Genomic DNA, 15,379 nt, shown 5'->3' on the forward strand with positions numbered 1-15,379 from the left:
ATGGTACCACACAGCTGGTTTGGGAATCAATATATAAGAAGAGCAAGACAGTCACACACCAATAATGGAGTTTTGAAACTGTAAGTGCTATTTGTTTAAAATATTTGGTGTGAATCCACTGACTGCAGCACGTTTGAGCTTAGGAGGCATAAGACTTGATGCACAGTCTACTATACACTTGGGCGTGGGGAGAGTTTGTGGGCAAGAGAGTATCTGTAGCTATTTTAGAGAGCATTTGGTTAGGCCCAAGAGAACTAAAAGGTGAGAACCAAGATGCTGAGCATTAGAGACTTTATTATTTTATTCTGACTTGGTAACTGATTTTCACGCTGCCTGAATAGGAACATTTTCTCCCTAAAGAGTGAGAAAATTAATATCAGGGAAACAGTAACAAAACAATGGAATTTCATGATTGGCACATATTCACAACGATTTAATGATAAAGAAGCTGTTTAAGGCATTCACACTAGAATTCCTAGTCTGGTAAAGAAATCTGGATTCTCTCCATCACAGTAACCCAACCCTCAACCCTTCTCTGCCAATCCTATGTGCTTGGCAAAAATGCACTACATGAACTCAGAATCTAGAACCTCAGAATTAGACACAAGCACAAATGGTTTTGGTGAGAAATTCCTCAGAAATCTAGACGACATCAGACTTTCAGAATTATACAGGTAATCTCACTGGTACATTTAATAAATGTTTATTAGCACCTGTGTACAAGGCACAGTGGGGAGCGTAAGACTTCACGAATCTGACCAACCATGGAGGATTCATTATAGCAAAACGAACAGTCAGAGCAGCAGTCCCCAAATCACAGCCTTCCACCCAGGAAACATCAAAATGTGCTGGCTGAGAGTGAGGAGCCAGGCTGGAAGCCCTTTTAAGTCCAATAGGTGAGAACAAACCATTTCAGGTCCTATGTCTTCCAGACAATTCTCCCATAGCCTCCTATCAAATATGGTTTTTTCAGTCACCTTCTAGAATAGAAGATACTTCCTCTCAGCCAGACTCTATCTTTTCTAACAAATACCCGATGACGTGCAGTGGTAAATTAAGCCCCAGCCCACAATTTCTGCAGTCAGAAGGGCTCCAGGGTGGCTTCAGTGCAGTAGGAACAAGCACCAACTTTGGCATGTTAAGACAATGAGTCATTGTGACAGAATTTTTTTCCCAATGTGACTTCTCTGATGTTGAACAAGGTACGAAGTTCGGGTGAAGCCTTTTCCACATGCATCACACTGATAGGGTTTCTCACCAGTGTGGATTTTTTGATGTTCCATAAGGCCTGTATTCTGAGTAAAACTTCTCTCACACTCATTACATTTATAAGACACGGGAGCCTCAATATGTCCCTCCTGGCTTTCCATCCTAGCCTGACTCTCCCAGCTCTCTCCATGGTCAGGATCCTGAACGTTGTTATCCCCATGGATCCTCTGGTGTCTCAGGAGATGTGAATTCCGCCTAAAGGCCTTGCCGCACATGTTGCACTGGTACGGCTTCTCCCCGGTGTGGATTCTGTGGTGTTCAAGGAGGCTGCAGCTCTGGCTGAAAGTCTTCCCACAGTCATCACACTCGTAGGGCTTCTCCCCAGTGTGAGTTCTCTGGTGTTTGATAAGGTCTGAGCTGTGACTGAAGGCCTTGCCACATTCTTCACACTCATATGGCTTCTCACCAGTGTGGACCCTCTGATGAATGACAAGGGCAGAGCTCCCGATGAAGGCTTTGCCACACTCCTCACATTCATAGGGTTTCTCCCCAGTGTGGATTCTCCTGTGCTTACTCAGGCCTGAACTCTGAGCAAAACTCTTTCCACATTCGTGACAAATGTGCCGTCTCCTCCCAGCGGCATTTTTCTGCTTTCTTTGTAACCTGCCCTCCTGTTCACCAGCTGCTTCACATGTAGAAATCTGGCCAAGGGCTTCACCCAGGTGGCACGGTATTTCCCCAGGCTCCTGTTCTGGATGTTCCTCTTGTGGAGGCAAGTCCCTGATCTTAGTCTGTGTTTCACCACCTGAAATAACAAATGGCCAGCAACTGTCAATTATGCTCTGCCAAGGAGGAAAGCTCTGTGATGAGTCCCAGGGAGGCAAGAATTACAGAGGTCTATATAGGCCATGGGTGAAGAGTGAGGTGCAAGAATAAGGATGGAAATAAAGAGGGAGAACAGGGGTGCTGGGGAGGAGGGAGACCTGAGAATGAGAATGGGGCCACTGGAAGACGGGTACAAACTGGGAATGGAGGGAAGGTGGTGATGACTGAGGACTGTGCTGGGGACACACAGAGAGGCTCCAAGTTCTAAGGATAGTAAAGCAGGGCCATGCATCTAGGATTAGATACTAAGGGCTGAGCAGAAGGTGGCAGTAAACAAAGCAAGTGAAAGGACTTCTGAAGCATTCTGTAAGAAACATGGAAAGTGGGGACTCAGAAATTGATCACTAATCAATAAGGGCAGTCATCTCTGCTCTTATTCCACGTAGAGGTAGGGTTCCCAAACAGAACTGGCTTCAGCACTAGGAGATCTGAGTTGGAGCCCCCACTGTGCCACCAATGATCTATGTGAACTCAGACAAGTCAGGCAGTCTTGTCAGGCACCCTCATCTCTAAGGTCAGGCTCCATAGTCAATCTCTAGGTCACTGCTAGCTCTCACATCTGTGTTCCCATGGCCCTTTTCCTGAAGGGACCCCTCAGGTCTCCTCCTCTGTGATGGCTAGCAACAGGAAGGGAAGCGGAAGAAATCAACATGTGCTGAGCATCTACTATGAGCTGGACCTGTACTAGGGATGGTCTCTGCTTCCTCCCATGTATCCTGACTAGGACACTGGCAGGGCAGAGAAGAAAGCAAGGTCAGGATTAAGGAGCTAGTCACACAGCTGGTTAGGAGCTGGGGTTCAGAAGTGGTGGTTCTGAATCCAAACATAATTCAAACAGCTACTAACAACCCAGGAGGTTCTCATACTCAAAGGAAGCCAAGAAATCTGATGAGAAATCAGTGCCCATCAGTCTTACCCAGGGAGATCAGGCCACCACAGTTCTGCCTTTCATCTCTGAAGAAGTTCACCTGAGGTGAATCCAGCTGGGTCCACCCAGGAGTGAGGGTCAGGGCCACATCTTCCATTTTCAGCAGCCCCTAGAACGACAGGTAACCCCACCTAGTTCCACTTGCTCAGGATCACTCCTAAAGCTGGGGACTACAGTGAGGGGGACATGCAATGCCAGAACACCCCCTTAAAGGGGCTCTGTGAAAAACAGCAAGTGTGGCACCCTTATTCCTACTTAACCCAGTCTTAAGTGTCATCTGTAACAACGAAATAACCATGGAAAAAATGTTAAACACATTACAATAAGTATCTTCATATAAATATTTAGACACCAGAATAGAAAGAAAAGATTTGGAAAATAAAGGCCAACACAGTGAAAGAAATGGAGCCCAATCAAAACCTTCCAAAAGATTTGTGGTGTGATTTTCCGGCATAGTAGTGATAAGGGTTCATTTACACTAATGACAATGAAATCTAGGTATGAAGTGAGAAAAATCGGGGATGAAAATGGACACTACAGAGACTCAAACACTGAGATCTTCAAGGACATGAAGAACTGGGTAGGAAATTAAAATCCAGTGTAAGTAAAGACTGTTCAAATCGTATAAGTTTAGATAAAAGGACTTGCCTCATCTGTTCCCTCACATTTAAAAGTTCCTGAGGGCAGAGGTCACATGTTTATATTCCTATCCACAGGACAATTTTTAAAAACTTTAGAAAAACAAAACAAAACCACGATCACAACAAAAGCTTCAGTTTGCATTTTCTGAATTGCCCTTACTGAAGAAGAAAATCCTGTTGAAGAAGGGGCTGACCAAAGTGGTGGAGGAGGGAAGATCTGGGAAGCAGACAGCCCCCAAGCTAGTAATAAAATAGGAAAAGGCTCTGGCAGCAGAGTAGCTATCTATCACTGAGTGGTTTCTCTTGCTTATGAAAGTCATCTTTTCGTATGTCACATTATAAACGTAAAGTCACCATCATGCTGTTATTTACTTAATAATGGACTATAATACAAAGCATTTAGAAGATATTAATCATCTGCATGAGTAAATTTTACTTTTTCATTTAATTTCATTATACGTACTTTTGGGGGAAAAAAAAAAAGGCTCTTAACTGGGCACCAAAAAGAAGTTACACAATGATAAACAACCTTGGCATAAATGAGAAAATTCAAAATTCACCCAGGATTTGGGTGGAGGATCGAGGATGGAGATAGAGGGGGAGTGGGGAGGGAGGGACCTTCATGGGAAGCACCACAGTAGTACAGGACATTGTGGGAGGGAGAGGCGCTCCAGCTCACCTGGGACTCTGGGGAGAGCCTGGCAGCTCCCACCGTGTTTTCTCTGCAGCGCCCTCCTGCGGCAAGCCCAGGAACCTGGAGAGCTAAGAAGGAAAGATGAGATCTACCCTGGCATTCGGCCTCACTGCCCTGTGGAATCCAAGTCCAAAAACTGGGTCAATACATTCCTGCTGAGAAGTTTATACAGTGTTTTCCTTTCCAGAAATGCCTGATCCCTACCAGCTCCAATCCTAGGGCCTAAATAGATCTGGTGTGCTCTGTAGATATACACAAACTACACAGAAAAGCAGGATCCTTGGTAAAAATGGTTTAATGAAAGCAACACAAAGCAAGCTTTCCATCTAAAGATCCTTTGAACTTTACTAGGGAGGGAGAGAAAAATAAGATTTTGGTTAAAATGTCTTTAGTGGCTGTTGGGGGCTTTCTGCTTTGGTTTTGGGAAACTAATTAGAGTCAGACAAGGCTGGGCCCAGAAAGGGAGAAATGGACATCTGGTTGTACAGAACTTGCTCAGATCAAAGAGAGAGAAGAGTAAAAAGAACCTCAGGTTTCCTTATAAAAGGCAAACTTTAGAGGCCGGCCCCGTGGCCGAGTGGTTAAGCGCGCTCCACTTCGGTGGCCCAGGGTTTCGCCGGTTCAGATCCTGGGTGCAGACATGGTACTGCTCATCAAGCCATGCTGAGGAGGCATCCCACATGCCACCACTAGAAGGACCCACAACTAAAAATATGCAACTATGTACCGGGGTGCGTTAGGGAGAAAAAGGAAAAATAAAATCTTTAAAAAAAAAAAAAAAGGCAAACTTTAAAAGGGGCACAAAACAATTGGTTTAGGCTGGAACCTCTATTGAGAGGTGAAGACTGCGTGTTGGTTGGCATGTCCTGGTGTTGTGTGTCTTCCCTACACACATGTTCAGGGCACATGAGAAAACACCACAGAATATACAGCCGCGTCCTATGGAGTGAATTTCATGCTATTTTAATAACAGACCTAAGGTTTAGAAGATTTATACTCTTTAATTTGCAATAGTCCTATAGTCTGTGGGATATTCTGACTGGCTTTACAGATTCTGTTCATTTTCTTCTTGGCACTTACTGCTATCTGAAATTGTATTATTAATGTGTTTATTTTCCATCTTCCCCACTAGAATGTAAGCTCCATTGCAGCAAGGACTCCTGTCTCACTGACAGCTCCCCAGCACCAACAACACTGGCTACCACGTAGAAGGCCTCCATTATTATGTGTTAAATAAATGGAGAACAAATGCTTTCCAAACCAAATTTTATTTATTTATCTTATTTACTATGTCCAGGTTTGGTTAGGAAAGCTTTCCACCATTGTTTGAAATTTCCCTTTTAGTCTCAGTCTCAAAGTAGACTCAATCAGTGATGGGCATATAAAGTAACTGTCAATGGATTAGGTGACCTTTAAGTGGAAGTGGATGAAGCCTGTAGAATTCATACTGCCCAGAAGATAATCCTCACCTCTGTCTGGTAAGGGCTGGGATCCCAGAGATTCATGCTTGAGCAGAGCTTTCATTGGCTGGAATTGGCTACTTTGTGACCCCTGGGATGGTGCCAACAGTGCCATCTCGCAACAGAGCAGTTCTTGCCCCTGGTCACCACCTGGGACCTAGAAGTTATTCATTTATTTTCATTTATTCATCAAACACTTCTATTGCACGTTCTATGTGCCTGGCACTGTTTCCATGAGCACTAAAGATATTAACTCATTTAACATAGACAACAACAACCTTAAGGTTGGTACCATTATTACCCCCATTTCACTGATGGGGAAACTAAGCCACAGAGAGTTTAAGCAACTTGCCCAAGGTCACTCGGCTAATAAGTGGCAATGGTAGGATGGGAGCTCAGGCAGAAGGACTCCAGATCTTATGCTCTTAAGCATTACTCTGTGCTCCCTCATTAAATATATTTGTGCTTTTATGAAAACTCTGGGAATTGGTACTAAGTTCTCAGAGAATACTAATATCTTTTCTTACTGAAAAATGAGGATAATAATTTCTAGCTACAGGGTTTGGCAGACCAGTAAATAAGATCACAGTATGTGAAATCACCTAACACAGGATCCTGCATATGGTATGTCCCTGTTAAATGCAGGCTTCCTTCTAGACACTTATAGTTAAATTATAGTTTTCAAGTTACTTTCTCATGTGCAGCTCAGAATTTCCCACATCCTCCATAAAGATTGAAGAGCCTGAAGCTAAGAGACTTGAAATGAGTTTTCACTGTTACAGAGGGCTTGGACATGGTAGATCCAATTCAAGAACCTTGGTCTCCTAGTGATAACTTAGAAGCCTCTGACCATATGTCCTCTGAAGGAATGTGCACAAGGGCACCACACAATGCAAACAGGAAACAATCTCATACAACAGGCAAGAAGATGCAAGTAAAAATCAACCAATTTTCTACCAGAGGTTTTTAACCTATGGTCCATGGACTCCCTCCCAAATGGTCCACAAACTTGGATAGGAAAAAACTACTTTTATTTACTAGGCTCTAAGAGAAACTGAGCATTCCCTTCAGTTATGAAAGGAAGCAACAAACCAATGTGGTATAGCATACCCAGGACTTCGTCACCAATAGAAGTTGAAGATGTTTTCACATCACATTACAACCAGGCAAATACTGTCAACATCATTCATGCTTATAACAACTTTGAAATTACTAGTTACTAGGTCTGTCCCTAGGTCTTATTATTTAGTTCATCAATAAAAAAGCATATATATAATTTTAACACAAATTTAATACTTTGCTAACCATATTTCAATATAATTGAGTACTTTTATAATTCTTTATATTTTCCTTTATGTATTTCAAAATATTATTATGAGAAGGGGTCCAGGGACTTCACCGTATTGCCAAAAAGGATCATGGTACAAAAAGAGATTGAGAATTTCTGGAGCTTAAAGAAATGCCTCTCGCTTGGATCTTGAGATTTCAGCAAGAAACAGACCACACCTCTCAGATACTAAACCTGTTCTCTCTACCTGCGACATCGGCTCATCCAGCTGCCTCTCCAAATACTCCAACAGCACCACCACCTCCTCCCCGCTCTCGGGATGCTGCTCCCGCACCCAGGTCTGGAGGTCCCCCGGCAGGATGGTCAGGAACTGCTCCAGCACCAGCAGCTCCAAGATCTGCTCCTTGCTGTGCATCTCGGGCCGCAGCCACAGTCGGCAGAGCTCCCGGAGCCGGCTCAGCGCCTCGCGGGGCCCCTCAGCCTCGGGGTAGCGGAAGCCCCGGAAGCGCTGGCGGGAGTGCTCCGAGCCCTGAACCAGGCTGCTCCTCACTCTGGCCTCCTCCGCAAAGGCAGAGGCGTCTTCCTCCTCCACCTTTATGACCAGAAGCCCCATCTGGTCCTCTGCAGATTGGGCGTCCAGGGCTGCGCTTTCCTTCGATTCTCTGGCCATCGTGGGCCAAGGCGGTATTCAGGCCTCACTCTAGCTGGGAGCTGTATTTCTGCGGAAGATTCCTGGAAGTAGGAAATCACTATTAACCAGTAAAATTGAAGCAGTCCCCTCCTCTCATGCCCAGCAGCCCGAGGACATCCCTGGGGAGCAGGCGTGAAGATTTCTTCCCCATATTCAAGTGCGTCTGCAGCTCCATTCTTGGCACCACCCCAAACCTTAATCCCACAATAAGCTCCCCAAAGGATATCCTGGGGGTAGGCCTGGACACCGCCTCTGGCCCCCCAACCTCACCCCTAGATCTCCAGACTAATCTGGAGAAAAATTGACACTGGCTGGGCTGAACTTTGGTGCCGACCTGGGCCACTTCCTAGACGCTCTCTGACGTCCCTCCTGGTGATTGGCCCATTACAAACCAAGTCTGTGGTTGGCTGAATTCTAAAATGACCCCAAAGACTGCTGCCCTAATCCTGAGGACTTTGAATATGTTGAGGTAGCACAGCCGACTGACCACAGAATTGAGTCCTACCACCAACCTCAGTGAGCTTGTCAGTGGGTTCCTCCCCAGAGCCTTCAGATGAGAGCTCAGCTCTAACACCTTCACTTTGCCCTTGGAAGACCCTAAGCACAGAACTCAGCTGAGCCTGCCTGGTCTTCTGACATCTGGAACTGGGAAATAATAAACAGGTTGTTTTAAGCTGATAAATTTATGGTAAACTGTTATACAGCAATAGGGAATAAATACCAGGTCCTTATCTGCCATCAAAGCACTGCAGGTCAAAAGACATACGACGGAATTTTTAAACCCTGGGCACCTGCTGGTGAGGCTCCCAACTCTCTCTGTTGTGAAGTTTGCCCAAACAACTGGCATAAAAGTAACACTCAAATTCAGCTGAAAGTAGGGCTTCCCTAGATGCCTCTGAGCTCTGCGCTAGAGGGGACCTTCAGTTTCTCTCAGAAACATCAAAGAAGCAGAAAATATCACCAAGCCCTTGCCCTGGAGAAAGCGGTGGCTGCCCCTGGTCCTTGCCACCCCCTCAATCTGCCACTCCTTTTCCTCCTCTTCAAGGTCAAACTTCCTGAAAGGAAGCCTCCGGACCCCCACTCTGGTCCCCAGCTCCCACTATCCCACAACACACTGTGAGCAGCAGCTGCCAGCGATGACCGCTGAGATCACTCCTGCAGAGTAACCAGAGACGCTTCCCCCAGTTTCCATTTTCCATGGCTTCTTCTCAGGCAGCAGATGCTCCTGTCCGCTTCCAGAAACTATCTTGTCCCTGAATCCAGGGACCCCTTCCTCTCCTGCTTTCCTCCATCCTGTTTCTTTCCAGCTTCCATTCACAGTCTGTTTAGGTGCAGACTCTCGCCTGGGTTCATTAGCGTGGCTTTACGACTTACTCGTTGGGTGACCTTGGTAAATTACTCAGTATTTCTGTGCCTCTTTCCCGTTCCGTAGTAGGGATAGTAATTGTACACAGGGATATTGTGAGCATTAAGTAAGTTTGTGCATAAAGTTCTTACAACAGCGCCTGGCTTGTGGCAAGTACTGTATAAATGTCAGCTAATAGTATAATTCACTGGCCTTTCTCTTTTTAAGTATGAGTGGGCCCTGGAGTTCTGTTCTTGAGTATTTCTTTTCTCTCGTTACATCTTCCCCAGAACTGTCTTTAATCACTTGCAAGATTTTAACTCTCATTTCAAGGCTGAAGACTCCTGATCCCCATCCTGAGCTGCCTCCCAGACAGTCCTATCTGGAAATCTTGCAAACAAAGCCAATTCAATATGTCCCAAACCAAGCTGATCTTCTTCCCCGCAATCTACTCCTTCCCCAGTACGGCACTCTCTAGAAACAACAGCACGACCTGCCAGACTTCCTCAGGATCTTCTTTGACGTGCTCTTCTCATTCAGTTGCCACACTGGGTCACCTGGTCCTGTCTATTCTACCTGTTCAGTGTCTCGCAGATCTGTTCCTTTTTCTCTATTCTCATTGCTATTGCCATGGCCCAGGCCCTCATTATTGTGTCTAGCCTACTAAGTGCTTTCAACCCCTCCTTTCCTCCCCCACCTTCCAGCCTGCCACCAGAGAGCTCTTTCTAAAATACATATACCTCATCAAGTCATTCCTCTGCCTCAAACCAGTAATGCTCCCATTCTCATCCAGATAAAGCACCTATTTCTACTCATGCCCACTGCTGATCTAAACCCTGGAAACATCCCCTATGGTCTTGCAGGTTGTGCACTGTTCAACGTGCCCAGCCAAGGGGACCAGTGGGAGCTCAGGTAGGGCTCACAAACCTGGGCCCAGACTGTGTCCACTCCACAGAGGTATGTTTTCTAATAGGCACAAAGTTTCCCTGACTTTGCAAGAGGTTAGCAGCTGCCCTGACAGGCTGTTCACTATACTCTTGATATAGTATTTATTTTCATGCTTTCACATCTCTGCAGGGTAAACAGCACTTGAGCTCTGAAGCCCAGCTTAAATATCCCCTCCTCTGTACAGCCTGTCACCACCCCCGTCCCTTAGGCAGAATGAACTGTCTCCTCCGATGACGCTTTCTGCCTTCCTTGCAAAATAAATAAGATAGCTTGTGGAAAGAGCACACTAAGAGTGCTTAGTAAACTTTATATTAAAAACAACAGGGGGCTGGCCTGGTAGCACAGTAGGTAGTGCGCTCCGCTTCAGCAGCCCAGGGTTCACCGGTCAGATCCTGGGCGCGGACCCACGCACTGCTTATCAAACTGCGCTGTGGCAGGCGTCCCACATATAAAATAGAGGAAGATGGGCACAGATGTTAGCACAGGGCCAATCTTCCTCCACAAAAAGAGGAGGATTGGTGGCAGATGTTAGCTCAGGGCTAATCTTCCTAAAAAACAAAACAAAAAACCAACAACAGTAATTGTGCATCCTTGTTCTCTATTTAAAAATCTGCCTACCCTGCTGGACTGTGAGTTTCTTGAAAAGAGATCTGCCTTTAGCTTACTCATTTTTGTATTTCCCAGGTCCTGACACATAGTAAATACAGAATAAGTTTGTGGTGGTTGTTTAAGTGAAAGGATGAATGAACGCAAAAGCACTGGGTGAACAGTTATTTCTGTAAAGCACTCCAGCACTGTTGACATTTTGGGTGGGATTAATTCTATGCGAGGGGAGGCTGGGGGAGTTGTCCTGTAAATAGTAGGATGTTCAGCAGCACCCCTGGCCTCTACCCACTAGATGCCAGCGGCAACACCCTCCCTCTCCCCAAGTCATGACAACCAAGAAACATCTCCAGACAGTGCTAAATTTTACCTTGGGAGCTAAAAGGCCCCTGGCCTAGAACCCCTCCTGTAAAGAGTGAAAATGTGAAGTTCTGAATTACAAAATCTGCCTTAGTGCCAAAAGCTGATGGGGAACTTAGGGACCACAGCAGGGAGTCACCTGGCAAGTGAGTAAGGGCAAAGCTGCCTCCAAGGAATAGAGGTGGGCATCGCAGGGACTCCTAAGTTTCCCAGAGTTGGGCACGGGGCCCAGAAGGATGGGCAGATGGGGGCTGGGGTCTACGTCCCCTGCAGCTTTCCCTGGGGAGGTACATGGGGTTCCCACAAATACTGAAAAGAGGGAGGCCCTGCCTCTCCCTCACTGTGAAATCTCAGATGTTGGAAGGCTGCAGAGATAGGGGACAAATGGGGATTCAGAGGCTGCCTCAGGTGCCTCCAAGCAGAGCTGGCGCTAACCATAATCCATGCCAGAACCAGGCTGGGTAAGCTACCATTCACTGTAGTTAGAAGACGGGCACTGGAACAAGACAGCCTGGACTCAAATCCCAGCTCTGCCACTTACTTGCTGTGTGACCTTGCGCATGTTACTTATTAACTACTCAGTGCCTCAGTTCCCCTAACTTTAAAAGGGAGATAATAAAAGAACCTACTTCATGGAGTTGTTATACATTTGTTAATATTTGTAAAGACCTTAAAACACTGCCAGGCACATGGAAAGTATTTATTGAATAAAATTTAGAGGATGGGATTATAGCTTGGTCCCCTCCCACTTTAGCAAAGACAGGAAAGAAAATTCTCCCTCCATCCTCCCGCCCCCCACCATGAGTTGGGTAGGTCCAGGAAAGGGAGAAAGGGAGAAGGTAAGGTATGGAGGCCCACACATACACCATCCCTCACAGGTTACGCCCTCTCTGTTATTAGCCATTCCCAGCTGCCATGGCACCTGGGCCAGCCCTAAAAGGGAGGGGAGCCCTGAGATTCCTCTGAACTAGACAGAAATAGATCTGAAACCCTAAGTGACTGCAAACTTATTTGACTGGGCTGAGGTGTCAGTACGTCCCTCTTCACTCAATGGAATGGAGGGGATAGAAAACGTGAGGCTGACAGAGGTGACTAGAGGAAAACACTTCCAAGAGTATGCCTTCCTGGGTTTCTGTTCCAATCCACTACAGTTCAGAGGATGACAGGGAAGGGATGGGACTCAGGAAACTGCGACCTCAGCACAGGTGTTACAAATGAGAAGTACCAGAAAATACTTCCTCCTAATCAGCTGCCACAAGGGATCTGGGGCACTGTTCCGTGAATGAATATCACCAAAATAAGTGAGCCTAAGTCTAATCAAGTCTCTAGATCCAAATACCAGGGAACAGGTAAAATACAGAAGCAAATTCAATTAAAGGTTGTCAAACTTCACTATATGCTAGAATCATTAGGAAACTTTTAAAACCTCCTGATACCTGGGCTGAAAGCAGGATCAACTAAATCAGTCCCTGGGGGTGGGACACAGGCACTGGTAACTTTTAAAATTTTCTAGATGATTCCAATGTGCAGCTGAGTTTGAGAACTAATGAGTTAAAGATACTAAAAAGAAGCAATCAGCCAAATCCAGAATGTGAAACATTTTGTAGTACAGAAGACCCGAGTTCTTCAACAAATAAATGGCATTTAAGTAAACAAAAAGGAGAGGGGGAGAAAGAGAACTGTCGCAGATTAAAAGAGATGGAATAGACATAACAACCAAATGCAAATGGTAGACTGTATTTGGACCCTAACAGAAAAAACAGCTATAAAAAGACATATTTGAGACAATGGGGAAAATTTGAACACCACGATATTAAGAAATTACTGTCAAATTTGTTGAGTGTAATAACGATACTATGGTTACATTAAGATAAAAGTCCTGGGGTGGGCCCCGTGGCTGGGTGGTCAAGTTTGTGTGCTTCGCTTCGGTGGCCCAGGGTTTGCTGGTTCACATCCTGCGTGTGGACCTATGCACCGCTCATCAAGCCATGCTGTGGCAGCATCCCACATACAACTAGAAGGACCTACAATTAGGATATACAACTATGTACTGGGGCTTTGGAGAAGAAGAAGAAAAAAAAGGAGGAAGATTGGCAACAAAGGCTAGCTCAGGGCCAATCTTCCTCACTAAAAAAAAAAAAAGATAAAAGTCCTTATTTGTTAGAATTAACACTGAAGTACTTGTGGGTGAACTAATACAATAGCTTGAATTTGCTTTAATACTAGAAAGGGGGGGATGGGGATGGTGAAGGAAGGGAGGGAGGAGGGAAAAAGGAAGAGGGCAGGAGAAGGGAAGGGAAAGAAGAAGAAAGAAAATGACCCAAAGATGATGGTTATTGAAGCTGACTGACGGGCACATTGGGGTTCACTGTAATATTCTCTCTACACTTATATTTGTTTGAAATCCCCCCAACTGTAAAAATTAAACAAAATCCTACCTTCCTTCCTTCCAGAATAGTACAGTCTAAAAGCATTTAGGTGGGGTCAAGGGAGGTGAGAGAGGGCCACAGCCCAGCCCAGAATGAGTTTAGAGCCCAAGCGGAGTGAAGAGGGTGTCCATGCAGGAAAATTAACCCTGATACATTACCACTTCTATCCCACATTCCCCAAGCAAGTTTCACCCCTCTCCTATTTGGGGTCTGAGCCCAACTGAGCACAGTGAGAAGGCACTGGATTAGGAGATTGGTTACAAACAGGTAGTGTTGATCAAATAGGTAAATATATCAAAGATAATGAGTAAAGTTTCTCATTATCGGAGAAGAGAGCTACAAATACAGAAAAGAGAAATCTAGTGTTAACCTTGTAAGGTTGGATTGGAATTAAGGGTGTTAGTGTGAATTCAGTTTCCAATATTATAGTTATGTATAGAAACATGGAAGTCACATATAGAAACATATATATCTGATCCCCACTCAGGCTGGGACTTAGGACGCTCAAAACACTGGCAGATCTCCCAGCACTGAGCAGGACCCACGATTTCTGCTAACACCAGGGGTTCCAGTCCTTCTTCACTGTTAAGACCTTTCTTGCTCCTTGGGAATCCAGGCAGCCAAGGGAAAGGCATTCCCAAGTCTTAAAGCTTTGGGGAGTCTGAGCATCACAACACACAATACACAACACAACAAGACCCATTTGGCTCTTTGCTCTGGGATAGGCTCTTATTCAGATTATCTTTTTTCCCTCCTAAAATATAGAAATCATCCATTACAAAAAGAACTGATGAATGACACTAAAATTTAAAGAAGCAGTAGGAAAGCCAGTCACCAAGACCATTCACTAAAGATAATATGCCGTCATAATTAGAAATAATAATAGTAATAATAATAGCAAATCTTGAAATCGTGCTTACTCTGTGCCTCGTACTATTTTAAGGGCCCTACACATTTTAAGTCATTTAATCCTCACAACAACCCAGCAAGTTAGGTGACATCATTATCTCTATTTTACAAAGCAGTAAAACGAGGAACGGAGGCTAAAGGACTAGCCAAAAGTCATAGCCAAAAGTCACACAGCCTATTAGTGGCAGAGGCAGGAATCGAACCAGGCAATCCCACTCCAGAGTCCAGGTTCCTGTCCAGTACCACGGAGTAATTTAAAGACGTTGGTACTGACCTTGCCTCCAGGCGGAGCAAAAATGTAACGGCTCCCATTTCCAAGGCTTGTCTGTGAGTGTGACCCAAGAATCCCAGTCTCTAAACGCCCTGGGGCACCGACCCCGACACCCAGAAACGGCCCTAGACAAGGGGCACCCGTGGGCCCTACGCGGGGACCCCTGGCACCGCAACAGAGAGCCCTTCGGTCCCCCACGGCCTTTGCCAGGGGTCGCCCTCCTCGGGAGACGAGGCTGCAGGGGACGAGGGAGGGAGGGGCTTCTCTCCACCCCCAAAGTCCCGCCACACACCCCTGCTCGAGACAAAACAACGCAGGACAGCCCACCCCCGCACCGGGACGTTGGCGCCCGTCGGGCGGGCAGCACTCACCCCACACTCACCAAGTGTCCCAACTAGCCGACCACCCGGGGGCGGGGCACGGAGGCCACTTCCGGGCCTCTCTAGCCACCTCCCGACAGACACTCTGTCGTTCACCCGCTCCCCGCCCTGTCACCTCCCCTCCCCTCTGGCTGTTAAAGGGGCTTTTAGAAAAGACTGTTCTGGCTGTAACAAAGGGAGAAACCCAAAGAGCAGATCTCTGTCTATGTTTGCGAGTAGAAGAAAGTAAAAAGAATTTAACGTATTTTCTTGTGTAATCAGAGACTGGAAAAATACATAAGAAAATTAATAATAGTGGTTACCTGTGAGAGTGAATGGTTAGAAACTCAGTGAAAAGG

The 15,379-nt window shown here is 45.8% G+C and overlaps 1 protein-coding gene across 8 annotated transcripts; it reads right to left on the reverse strand.

Moving 5' to 3' along the window:
- Nucleotides 1-280: 280 nt before the first annotated feature.
- On the reverse strand, nucleotides 281-15,164 carry LOC106823143 (zinc finger protein with KRAB and SCAN domains 4-like). 8 transcript variants are annotated; one of them, XM_070515422.1, is made up of 6 exons: nucleotides 15,044-15,164; nucleotides 7,353-7,837; nucleotides 5,827-5,974; nucleotides 4,343-4,425; nucleotides 3,011-3,131; nucleotides 281-2,014 (listed from the first exon to the last, which is right to left on the reverse strand). In XM_070515422.1, the coding sequence occupies exons 2-6, from the start codon at nucleotides 7,773-7,775 to the stop codon at nucleotides 1,152-1,154; spliced, it is 1,638 nt and encodes a 545-aa protein (XP_070371523.1). In that variant the 5' UTR covers nucleotides 7,776-7,837; nucleotides 15,044-15,164; the 3' UTR covers nucleotides 281-1,151. The 8 variants fall into 8 exon arrangements, with proteins under 8 accessions (XP_070371523.1, XP_070371524.1, XP_044632115.2 ...); XM_070515423.1 differs by having other exon boundaries at nucleotides 15,033-15,095; XM_044776180.2 differs by lacking the exon at nucleotides 15,044-15,164 and adding an exon at nucleotides 14,665-15,030.
- Between the last annotated feature and the right edge of the window lie 215 nt (nucleotides 15,165-15,379).

The sequence above is a fragment of the Equus asinus genome, chromosome 8 (genome assembly GCF_041296235.1).
Source record: "Equus asinus isolate D_3611 breed Donkey chromosome 8, EquAss-T2T_v2, whole genome shotgun sequence".
In the NCBI taxonomy this organism is placed as follows: Eukaryota; Metazoa; Chordata; class Mammalia; order Perissodactyla; family Equidae; genus Equus; species Equus asinus.